We start from the raw sequence: 12,542 nt of genomic DNA, 5'->3' as shown, positions 1-12,542 counted from the left end.
GTTTCTAGCCCCATTTCCTTGTTATGTTTTCGGGGTTGTGTGCATACTCAATGTGAACGTTAATACACTTACCTTAAATGGTAAGTGTATGCTATAATGATTGATGTGATAGTATGTATGAATATTATGAATAAATGCTTGTCGGTGCGTGAACGATCTTCGGATATTGCACGCATTGTCAGGGAAGGTGAGTTATGACAGATGTATGAATGATAAATGAATGATTATGAGTATGAATGAATTATATAATTAAATGTATGTGTAAAGATGTGTATGTATGGTTGGAAAGAAAGAAGGGACTAGACCCTACTAATATTTGAGATAGAAGGGACCAGACCCTAATAATATATGAGACAGAGAAGAAAGGGACCGGACCCTAATAATATCTGAGATCGAGAAGGAAGGGACTAGACCCTAATAATATCTGAGATAGAGAAGGAAGTGACCAGACCCTAATAATATCTGAGATGTTAAAGATAGTATGTATGTAGTATTAAAGAATGAAAGTGTGATAGTATGAAAGAATGTATGGATGAATGTGTGAACGTACGAAAGAAGGGTAACATGTAAAGTATATAATATGTATCTACGGATGCATATATGAAAGTAAATGTATGAATGTATGTTGCCTGATTAACTAGAACTCACAAAGCGTAGCTAACTTTTAGTATCCACGCAGGTGAATAGATTAAAGCGGTTGGCTTGAGAGAAGGACACATGGCAGGATTGAAGGGACCGACATCTAGAGAAGTTTTGTCATGATGTTTTAAATAAACCAGTTATGTTTATTTTTAAGACAACTATCGAATGTTTGTAATGAATAATTGAAGTTTTATTTATTCCGCAAAAGTTTTAATTAACTCTGATATTTAGAACTGTGTTTTTGAGTAAATCATACGCCAATGTAGGGCACCAGGAATGGGGCCTTACATTTTTATATGGCATTACTACCTATTATCTTTCCACGACTTTCCTGTTAAATTAATTCATTCATTTTGTTTATAATATATATATATATATAGGGAAAGTATAAGAAGAAAACCTATTCCAGTTGAGAAAACCCTGGAAACTCAAATGAGTGGTTGTGGTGTTGCCATGTGTTCACTGGATATATTTAATTGTTTTTTAATTAGAAGGGTATTTTAGTCTTTTTGTATTCCGTCCTTTAATAGTTTCATCTTGTCAAATCACCGATTTGAGGTGCTTTCATATATCTTAACATCATCAAAAAATTTCATATTGATTCCTTCCAGGTTACCGGTTTTCAAGTATGTCTCCCAAAGCAAAGCGATTCTTAGATTTTTCAGCCTTTTCTCCTTCAAAGAGACAACATCAACTAACAGCATTCGATTCTTTAGATATTCATCATTCCAGTGTTGACCCCGTCGTGTGCGTTGATGTTTTCCTGTTGTTCATCAAGTGAATCCAACACCTGGCGTACCTGTAGCTGTTGACGTTGTTTCAGTTGTTCATCAAGTTAATCCAACACCTGGCGTACCTGTAGCTGTTGACGTTGCTCCAGTTGTTCATCAAGTTAATCCGGTCACCGCAGTCAACCATCACCGATGTTTATCAAGTTTCTGATGAAGTTACAACTTCGGTTATATCTGGTTCTCCAATTCCTGATCCCTAAGAAATTTGTTTTTTTTTATGTGATGATTATCACACTTATCCAAGTTTGATGGGTGGTGAGGAATGCTTATTTTGGCAGTGTGCTTTAGTCAGTCCTAGTACTTTATAACCTTTTTGGTTATTACCCTCCTGATATAAAGATTTTATGGGTGAGGAATGCTTGTTTGTTTTAGTCTTTTCTCAACTGGAAGTTTTAATCTGGTGCTTGTTTTCTAGTTGTTTGTTGTTTTTCTTTGTATTTTTCTGTATTCCCCTATCTGTTGTCACATTTTTCTTGTATTGTCTTTATATGTTGTATGATATTTATATTATGATAACTTGATAACTCATGTTTTTATTAAGTATGTTTTGACTTGTCCTTCAAATGATAACATATGTCTTTTACCTGATAACATATGTTTTAGCACGATTATTAACATATGACTTTTTTTATATTGTTTTATGTTTTTTCTCGTTATGGTAAATTGTGGTTTAATGCAAAACCAGGTTACCAAATAATAAAACAGACCAAACTTTGAGTCGAGTTACATCATTAAACTTAATTAAACATTAAACTATTCTTCTACATAATTAAACAAACGTACATAATTCAACCTACACTAAACAAACGGTAAACCTAAAATAAAAATACAACATAATTATATATTAAACAGCCTATTTTCTCCCCCAGTTGTAGTAGTCCCATGACTCGTCAGAATCACTAACATAGTAAGAGGGGTCAGGTTCAGACTCGTAACCATCTGGTTCTAGTTTTGGAGGTGGAGGATAGTGGATTGGTGGTTTTGTATTCCGCCCCGGGGTCTGTTTCGTACCCTTCCGCCCAATCAGGTACAATTTGTGTGGGTCGAAGAGTAGGAGGAGGAAGAGGAGGTGGAGGGTGGTCGTCTTCATGTGGGTTCCCGTTTACTTGTGGCTGATTGTTAACCCCACCATTCGGTTCAACTTGCACGATTCCAGTTTCTACTTGTTGGTTAGCCGGGTCAACCACATTGTTAGTAGGGTTTAGTGCAAAAAACTTTTTGTTTTCAATAACATCCTCTGGAGGTGTACTTGGGGCAGGATACACTTTTTGTATATGTTTTTGTGTTGTGATAGAGTAAACGGTATTACTTGAAATCTAAAATGGATGTTGGTGTGAGTTTGGTTGATGACACCTATTATTTATTTCTACAAACACTTTTGATTTAAGTCCCCCTTTGTACACCACCCCATTTATTTTAATTTATTTTATTGTAGTTGAAAGATCTTTTTTATATTTTCTTGTACTTTCTTGTCTTTTCATACTTCTCCCCCTATATTATGTTTACTTTTTCTTCTATAAACACAATTTTAAGACTCACCTTTAATGTTATCCACCTTCCTTCACCCACTCTTCCTTTATTGCGATGGATGTTCCAGCCGGCTACAATGATGATATCACATTAACTACTCCAAGCAGTCAAGTTTTTAGCATACCTTTTGATCAGTCTACTTCAAATAATTTCCTGAACCACTTAGTTAGTCCCACCAGTCAATGTAGTATTTCATTAAGTCATATTAATGTTTTAAGTCTAGTTTGTAGTACGCTAATCCAGGGACCTCTAATCCATTTGTTTTATAAATGTTTTTGTTTTAAGGGTTCCAGGTGGTTTCCATTTGTTTTAATGCTTTTATTCCCATTCTTTTATAACTTAAAATCCTTTATTTTTGAAGAATTATTTTTTCATATGTCTACTATATTTAAATGATTTTTTTATTTTTTTAGAGAATGTCTTTAGCAACCAAACATCCTTAGGCCAAAATGATGTGGTATCTCCTGTTTCCATAGAACCAACAATTCTTCAAGAAGAGGATGCCTATCATGTTTATTATTCCCCTAATGGTTCGAAGTTTTGGCGTCCAAAGATTGATAACAATTTAAAACCTGTTAAAGGCACTATTTTTAAATCATGGGAAGATGTTGTTACTATGTATTATAAGTACGCTGAAGAATCTGGTTTTTCGGTCTGCAAAGGCCAGACTAAGAAATGGAAAGGGGTCGTTACACACAAGTATTTAAGGTGTAATAAGTACGGTACCCCCCAAAGCAAACGTTCCTTTGATTCCTTGTCTGAACCGTCAATGTATGTCAGGCAGAAGACATTTACCGTAACTGATTGCAAGGCTCACATAGGTGTTTCATTTTGTCGTGAAACTTGTAACTTTATTTTGTCTAAGTGTGTAGAAGATCACAATCATTGTCTTGTTGACACTTTTAACCGTGACTTGACTAAGATATCTAGAAAGCTTTTATTCTCAACCAAAAAATTTATCCACCAGATGAGCTTAAATAGAGTTGGCCCTACTGTTGCTCATCATTTACTTGTCTCAATAAAGGGTGGTCATCATAACGTTAGAGGTACACCTATTGATAAATTTTATAATGGAATGAGGATTTTCATAGGTGATAGGGATTCACAGTTAGTTATTGACCGGTTGAAAGATCGTTATGAGTGTTGCCCCGAATTCTTTTTTGATTTTACAGTTGAAAATGGCAAGTTAAGATCTATCTTTTGGGTTAATGAGATATCCAAATTGAATTATAAAGCTTTTGGTCACGTTTTGGCTTTTGATGCCACCTATCAGACTAATAGGTTAGTCATTTGATTTCAGGTTTTGTTTTTTCACTTATCTTATGTACCTTTATCTATAAAACATATGTTTTAAATGTTTTTTCACTTTAATTTCCAGGTACAAAATGATATTTGTTCCTTTTACTGGCATAGATCATCAAAAAAATGTGTTACTTTTGGAGCTGCCTTGATCAGTAGTGAGACTATTGACTCTTACAAATGGTTGCTTCAATCCTTTCTTAATTGTCTTGGCCAATAACCCAAGCTAGTTTTAAGTGTTCAGGATCCTTCTATGCGGAAAGCAGTAGTCCAGGTATTTTATAAGTCACGTCATAGGCTTTTCATGTGGCACATAATGAAGAAATTGTCGGCCAAGGTATTTTCTGAGTCACGTCATAGGCTTTGCATCTGTGTTTTGTTTTTTTGATATGTTTTTGTTTCTTTTTACACTAGGTATCTAGTGATGTTATTGAGAATACTAATGTTCGTTCTAGAATACATCGTTTGGTTTGGAATATGTTTGTCACACCTGATACATTTGAGTCCAGATGGCACTATCTTATTGAGAAGTTTGGTTTAAAAGACAGCGAGTGGTTGAATGATATGTTTGAGATCCGTCATCGTTGGGTTCCTGCTTATTTTTGAGAGATCCCTTTTTGTTGTTTGATGAAGACTACATATCATTGTGAAAGCTCTAATGCAACGTTTAAAGTCAACTCAAATAGCGCTAACACTCTTGTCCAATTTATGCTATGTATGGAGTCTAGACTAGACGGTCAACCTTACTCTCAAAGAAGTTATGAGTATAAGACTTCATCTGTTTCATTTAAAAGTACTACTGGTGAAGAAATAGAGAGACATGCATTTGAGTTGTTCACTCAAACCATCTTTAATGAAGTTAGAAAGGAGATAATGAAAGGGAAGTATTGTTGTTATGTTACACATATTGAATCCCTTGATGCTCATGTTTTATATTCCGTGACTCACTTGGACAAAAGGAAGGACATAACCAACATTTTTCTGGTACGTTACGGACCAAGTTTAGTCACTTGAACATAATTTTTGTTTTTAACATATGTTATACGTTTACCTAAAAACATATGTTATAAGTGAAGTCTACGTTAACATATGTTATAATCATACATTTTATTTTTATCGTACAGGTTAACTTTGATCCTGCTGACAACTCGTCCTCTTTTTCTTTTATGGGATTCGCTCGTATTGGTTTTTTATGCCGCCATGTGCTTTGTGTTTATAGAATTAAAAAAGTTGACAAGATCCTGTTGAAGTATGTAAGTGATAGGTGGAAACGGGATGTTCTGCCTAGAAGTGTTTTCTCAATTTCAAATCGTTTTAGTGTGGATTCCAATCCTCAAAGTGTTTTACGTTTTGAGGTTTTGGAGATGGTAAGTCAGTGTGTTGACATGTTGAGGGTTAACTCCGAAGGTCTAAACTCTTTTGCTATGAAGATAAAAGAGTTAAAGTCTTTGTTATTTGAAAAAAGTTTTAGAAATGCGGATGCCGTAGATGATAACGAATCTGTTTTTGAAGAAATTATTGGGAATGTCAACGAAGGTGATGATTTTATTGAGAATCTGGATGCTGTTCGCACAAAAGGATGTGGCAAGGTTCGTCGAGTGATGGGTGACTCGGAGAAAATTGTCGAGAAGGCAGGTAACGTCGCAAGGTTATGTCGTACTTATGGTGAGTATGTTCATCATGATTCTCGTAATTGTCCTTTAAATCCCAAGAACAAGAAGAAAAAGTCTTTGGCAGAGCCAGAAAGCAGCGACAATGTTTAGGTAGTTCATGGTGGGGTTAATAAATAAATTTCATAGGAAGGCATGTTTAGTTTTTTATTCTTATTTTGTTATAATCTTTTAGCATGCTCTTTCCTAATTACTACCTAAGGATCATGTATGACATTTGCAAGTTTGTTTAATGGTTATCCCGTTTTATTTTTTTTTTGTTTTTTGCAACTTCCTTTTTTGTACTTTTTCTTTTTTTAATAAATTTCTTAAAAAAGGAAGGACATAACCAACATTTGGGACTTAATCATTTGACCTTTGGACTTACATTTACCACCATATTTATTAACACATCAAATCTTCATCTAACCTCCCTCACCTTTTTTCATTATATAAAGGATAAGGAAATAGTTAAACTCTTGTTTTCTTCAACATCCCTTTTTCCAATTTTTATCATGTCTGCGCCTGTTTTCTTCAACATCCCCTTTTCCCCTCCCTAACATCACCACTCTTTTTCCATACCCAACTCCGTCTTTTGACTTCTGTCACTGTTGCAAACGTTTCTACTTTGTTCGTTAGTTTTGTGACCCCCTCAGTTTATATGTTCACTTTCTAAAAGTATGTACTCTTGTTATGTTGTTTAAGGGATGTTTTTAGTTTTATTTATGTTAAATGTATCTGGGAACGGGATCCCATGTATCTACCACCCTTAAATGTATTAGGTGGTTTTTAAGTGTTTTCCTAATGTATGTGTACTATGGTTAGATTTGGTTAGATTTGGTTTTCTTTTTTTAAATGTACTAGTTCACGTGACTTTGTGTTTGGTTGCTACTTATTTTTACTATATTGGGAATTGTGTCAAGGACCCATAGTTCATGTAACAGCTGTGAAGGACCCATTAATTGTCCTACAACTTTCCCCTCCTACCATATTCTCTTGCATTTATTTTATTTTATTACTTTAACATTTTTTATCTTCACCCGCTGAGTTGTTGTTAAATACCCATCCAACACTCACCAAGTCATTCCACACAACTGCCTTGAAAAACCACATTCATAAAATCAGTCTCATCAGTATGTATGTCTGCTAGTGCCATAAGGTTGCCACCTTACGTATGTCTTGGACCGATTTGAATCCTAGACGCCGTTTTTATTCATGTCCTCATATGGTATACAATTTTGTTAAATACACTATATTTTTGTAATTTTCATTTTCTTTTTTTGTTTTTTAAAAATGCAGGAGAACAAGTGTGGTTATTTTGTTTGGCTAGATCAGCCTATGTGTGACCGTTCTAAGCAAATCATTCCTGGGTTGTTGAAATCAAAAAACAAGCTTGAAGATGATGTTAAAGTTTTGCGATGTCAAATACGCGTTAGGGACATTCTTATTGTCGTGTTAACTTTTTTTTGGTTATTTTTGGTTCTCTTATTTTTTATTTAGTTTTTTAGTTTGGTTGAGACCCTAGTTTGGTTTGGTTACTTAGATAGCTTACTTTATCAAGTATTAAAGTGTATCGTACATGCTTTTAGTTGTCATTTCTAGTTGTCTTATCCTACTTAACTAGCTTTATCTTTAGCTGATATGCCTTATCAGGGACCTGTCTTATCATCCTACATAGTATATATTACGAGGTAAATGTGACCCAACCAAGAGTACTAGCTTAAAAATAATATGATCTAACTTATAAAAGTACAACATAGTACAATATGCTTTAAAAAAACATTTTTTCTTTTTTAACATCAGGTGTACTTTTTGTAGCATTTATATACGAAGACATGTAGCAGCATTTATAAAGCGTGTTTTCCTTTTTTTTCTGTTCGTTATTTTGGGTATATATATATATATGTATATATATATATATATATATATATATATTTAACTATATTTCGAAATGCAAGCTATATGGTTTTTTACTAATGGGCTGTTAGTAGTTGTTACAATAAATTAATCTTTAATTTCACTTAGCATAAAAACGGATCCCACATAAACTGACCTTTAAGTCTACAACTTTTCTTCTAACTATATGCTTTTAACTATGTTTTCGAAATGCAAGCTATATGCTTTTTAGCTTTTTTTTTTTACATTCACCACTCGACCATGCCATGTTAGGAGAAAGTGTTAACATGTGTTTTGTAACAATAGTTCAAGTTCGGTAACATGGATAACATATGTTAGGTTGTAATTGAAAACATATGTTAATTTGGTAACATATGATTAATAGTATCTTAAAACATATGTTAACATTGATATGTTATGTAAACAGGCTTCACATATTGTATATAATAAATCGGATGGTCATTGTCCCGAAATTGTATTGTCAAACTAGCATCCCTGTTGGTCAAACTAACATTTTTATTTTTTCGAATGTTCTCCAAATTGTCACATGTTCAATAAATTAAGTGTACTTCCCCCCCCCCCCAACATTTTATTGATTTTATAAATGGTCCCCCGACTTATATATTTGTAACTGTTTGTTTTCCTGTTCCACGTGTACAATCAACTACAGTACAACTACGCAAGTGTCACAACTACTACTTCCACGTAAACAATAAATGATCCCCCGACTTATACCTTTTGGAGCTGCCTTACCCATATATTATATGAATAAATATTTTAACAACATACTAGAATTTTAACAACTAGGTTTTAATGATTTTTTCACAATCAAATAAAGGCTTTCAGTAATGATGACAACAACTAGGTTACAAATATTTTAACAACATACTAGATTTTAACAACTAGGTTACTAATATTTTAATTCTGTTTTCACAATCAAATAAAGGCTTTCTGTAATGATAAATAAACATACTAGAATTTTCAACAACATTTTTTGTGATACCTAAATTGTTTAGTCAACCTACCATACCTTTTGGCTAATCCTCACGTGTTCAACTAACGAAAGTCTTTTCCCCCACGTTTGACTGCTTTTGTTTCATTTTCTACTACAGTTGGCTACTTAAGATATTATCTTTTGTACATTTTTATACTTTTGTACCGTACGCTACTTTTAAATATTTATCTTCCTTGGAATTCCCTACAGGGAGCCACCTAATCTCTATTTCCAAAAACACTTTTTGTCCACAAATTAACATAATAATTTAAGGTCCCACAATTACTACCTGCCACTGTCATATTCTAAAACAAAAGTATAAGGGCCCACAAAACAGAAGTCACATCCGTAACTTCTTTTCCCCAACCACTACCCCCACTTAAATCATGTTTAGACATCACAGTACCCTACCCCATACTAAATTAAAGTTTTACAAAACAAAAACTACAAGTTTAATCAAAAGCACACTGAGTTCTTGGGATCTTTTCACTTACCTCCGACACCTCCTACCTCCATCAGAACTTCTTTCTTTAGAGTGTTTAAGTTAGACAAAATAATTCTTGATAATATTTTTTTACTTAAACTTTTAAGCTGACTTTTTTTCTTCATGCCTTGTGTAGAAAACCCGGCTTCGAATTTTTCTCCCTCCCCTATGAAAATCTCCATATGTCTCATAAACACCACTCCACCTTCTGTCTTGTGGTTTGTGATTGCCCACTTCACCTGAATTCTTTCAACCTTATTCTCCTTTATCTCCTGACTCTTTGGATGATTCCATGACTCCAAATATCTCACAAACATGTCCTTCTGTAAATCCGTTAACAAACTAATAAACATATTTGCCATTTTTTGTTTCATTTTATTAAATTAATTATCATATTTACTTTCTAATTAAGCAGATTCTTACTAGTTTGTACGCATTGTCTTTTAATTTGAACTCGTCATTGTCCTGTACCTTTGCCAACAGAAACAAGTTAGGGAAGTGGTCAATTGTAAAAATTGACGGCTTCTTAAGATTAAACACCACCAAAAAATACTCGTCGTTTTCCATTACTGGAAAAAAGACCAAGTCTATGTCTTTGAAACTACATATACTCAGGTCTGACCTCATTGAAATGTAACATTCTGGGCAAACTTCGCGTCTCTCACAATCTTGTCCAATTTCTCTGCCCCTATCAAACCCTCCCTCTGTTTTTCATATCATTACGTATTGTTTTAGATTTCCCTATAATTTATTAACCAACATGTAGTAAATACCTTTAAACCAATTACGCACTTACCATCACCTCTGTGTTTAGGAAGTATCTTCTCGGTGTTTTTTGTGTTTCCCAAGTTATGTTCTCATTCAATACGGTCGACCACATGTTCACCACATTCTTGTCAACCCTTTCCTCGATAGTTCAAACTCCTAATCACCTGCACATCTGCTTTCAGTCCTTGAGTCGTTGAGAATAGTATTTTCCTACATGTTAATAATTTTTTTCAGTACTTACGTTTTTACAAGTTATAAAGAACACAATTAAAAAACCCATTTTCTGTAATTCATTAACATTGGAGTTACTAAAACCGACATCACTATTTTGTAGTAACTTACCGATTTGTTTCTTCACTGTTTCTGTCTTCACCCATCACGTACTCCCATATTCTATTTTCCAAATCCGTTGTCGTTCTTTCAATATCCAACGGCCCACTCATTGTTGTAACTTTTTCAGCTTTCCCTCCAACCACCCCTGCATTCACTTTCGTCTTCTTTTTCTCGATTTCCAAAACAACTCCCCCTGGATCTGATTCCCTTATCATTGACTCAACTACATATAGCACACTCTGTCAACAATATATAACGTATGTTTTCCTAAAAAAATAACATATGAAAATGACTTTTGTAACGTTTTTTTATAACTGCTTTTTTAATACCTCTCCTTTGTTCATCTTTCACCGGTTGATGAGATGAGCTTCCCACGTCAACATTTGTCTTTCTTATTGTGCCTACCACACACATATACAACACCAAAATTAGGTTGTTTAATACTTTTTCATTTTCCAGTTGACAGTAAAACGAAATTTGAAACATATAGACTTTGTCTTTAATACCTTTTGTTTCTTCCTGTGATACTTTATTGGCGACGATGTTTGGACATCCACAATTTTCTTTGTTTTTTTTTGGTGTGTCTACGACATTTGAATCAAATAGTTACTATCATAGTTTACAATTACTCATTACTACAATATATTTTTCAATACCTGTATTGTCATCCTCTTTTTCTCTTTGAGCCGAATAATTTCCCGGATAATTAGTTTTGTTACTCTTTTTTGGTGTTGCTGCAAGACATAACGAAGACGTCAAATATGTTTGTAATATCGTTTTAATTGACAGTTTTTACAAAATCACTAACTAACAAATAATTATAATTTATTACCAATCTGTGAAACCCCTAGACTGAAAGAAGGTGCATCGGCTCCAAAATCTTCATTTTCTGCAACACTCAAAAACATTAAAAAAACTTGAAAACTTGAAACTGTAAATGTAATCAAACAGCTATGTCTTTTTTGGGCTTTACCTAATGTCTTTGGTTTACGGGTGGCTTCCCTTTTTGTTCTTCCTTCGTTAGCCCGTTATCGTTCTTCGGTTTCAACTTCCGGCAACCTAACATCATCATCCCTACTACTATCATCTCTTGTTTTTCCATCCTGATTGGCTTCCAAAACTCGACTTCCACGTTGTCCACATCATTCTTTCCACCTGTCACAAATTTTTAAAAAGTACACAACGTTAATTACTCCTAAATTTATGTATTGTGAAGTTACAATTTTTTTTCCTTTAACACAAATGAAAACTTACTTTCATCTTCCGATTTCTCAAAGATATTCATGTCTTCTCTGTTTTCATCTTCACTCAAACCAATTTCTCTGTTTTCTTCATCAACCTCTACGTCATCTTTGGTGTTTGTGTCTTCCAATTCTGCCACATCGTCAATCTTCCCTCCTATCTCATCCTCTCCCATCTCATCCTCTTTGCTTTCCTTATCCTCTCCCTTTTTTTCTTCTGCAATAAATTGATTTGACAAAGACTATATATATCAGATCACTTATATTATATGCTAACCTTTTTTTTTCAATGTATTTTTTTGTTTTCACAAACCTCCACCGCTGAAATTATCTTCTTCTTGGTCGTTGTCTAAGCTTACTTCTGTTGCGTCTCCTGGATTTCCCTCTTCTTGGACATCTGATTCCTCCTCATAATACTTTTTTTTAATTCAAATGTTTTAAAAAACAATATTAATATTGATTTTGTAAGCGAATAAATTAATTTTGTTATATCTTACCTTCGCAATTTAGGTCATCCAAAACATTATTAATTAACTTACCAGTATCATCTTCGTCACCATTTGTTCCATGCACTACCTTTAACGTTAACGCACTTCTGCAACGGCTGCGTAGTTTTTCAAATTCCTCAGACTCTAGGTTATTTTTTTCTAGCTTTCTTAACACTTTATCCATTTGTTTCTTTGCACTCTCAAACCCTTCAAGATATTCCTCTGCTTCATTCAACTTGGCCTTTGTTACAAGGATAACAGAATACAAATTAACATACTTTTTTTACAGATAACATATGTTTTAAATTTGTATCTTCTCACCTAAAAAACTTCTTCTTCGTCACCTTTCTCCTCCTTGACCCATTTCGTTATTTTCTTTTTCTCCCAAACTCCGAATCCTCCTGCTAACCTTTCTTTTCTATCACTT

At 33.9% G+C, this 12,542-nt stretch overlaps 1 protein-coding gene across 1 annotated transcript; it reads left to right on the top strand.

Moving 5' to 3' along the window:
- Positions 1-4,979: 4,979 nt before the first annotated feature.
- LOC143588843 (uncharacterized) lies at positions 4,980-6,025 on the top strand. Its single transcript, XM_077069751.1, has 2 exons — positions 4,980-5,246; positions 5,387-6,025. The coding sequence occupies exons 1-2, from the start codon at positions 4,980-4,982 to the stop codon at positions 6,023-6,025; spliced, it is 906 nt and encodes a 301-aa protein (XP_076925866.1).
- The last annotated feature ends 6,517 nt before the right edge of the window (positions 6,026-12,542 follow it).

This window comes from Bidens hawaiensis, unplaced genomic scaffold, assembly GCF_021521415.1.
Source record: "Bidens hawaiensis isolate Kalapana, Puna unplaced genomic scaffold, B.hawaiensis_p1.1 tig00036806_1, whole genome shotgun sequence".
Classification (NCBI taxonomy): Eukaryota; Viridiplantae; Streptophyta; class Magnoliopsida; order Asterales; family Asteraceae; genus Bidens; species Bidens hawaiensis.
Note: the sequence above shows the minus strand (reverse complement) of the source record. Positions and strands in the feature narration are given on the sequence as shown.

Coding starts and splice junctions, on each gene's coding strand:
- LOC143588843 (XM_077069751.1), top strand. CDS start 4,980: ATGGAGTCTAGACTAGACGGTCAACCTTACTCTCAAAGAAGTTATGAG. Junction 5,247..5,386: donor ACATAACCAACATTTTTCTG/GTACGTTACGGA, acceptor TTTATCGTACAG/GTTAACTTTGATCCTGCTGA.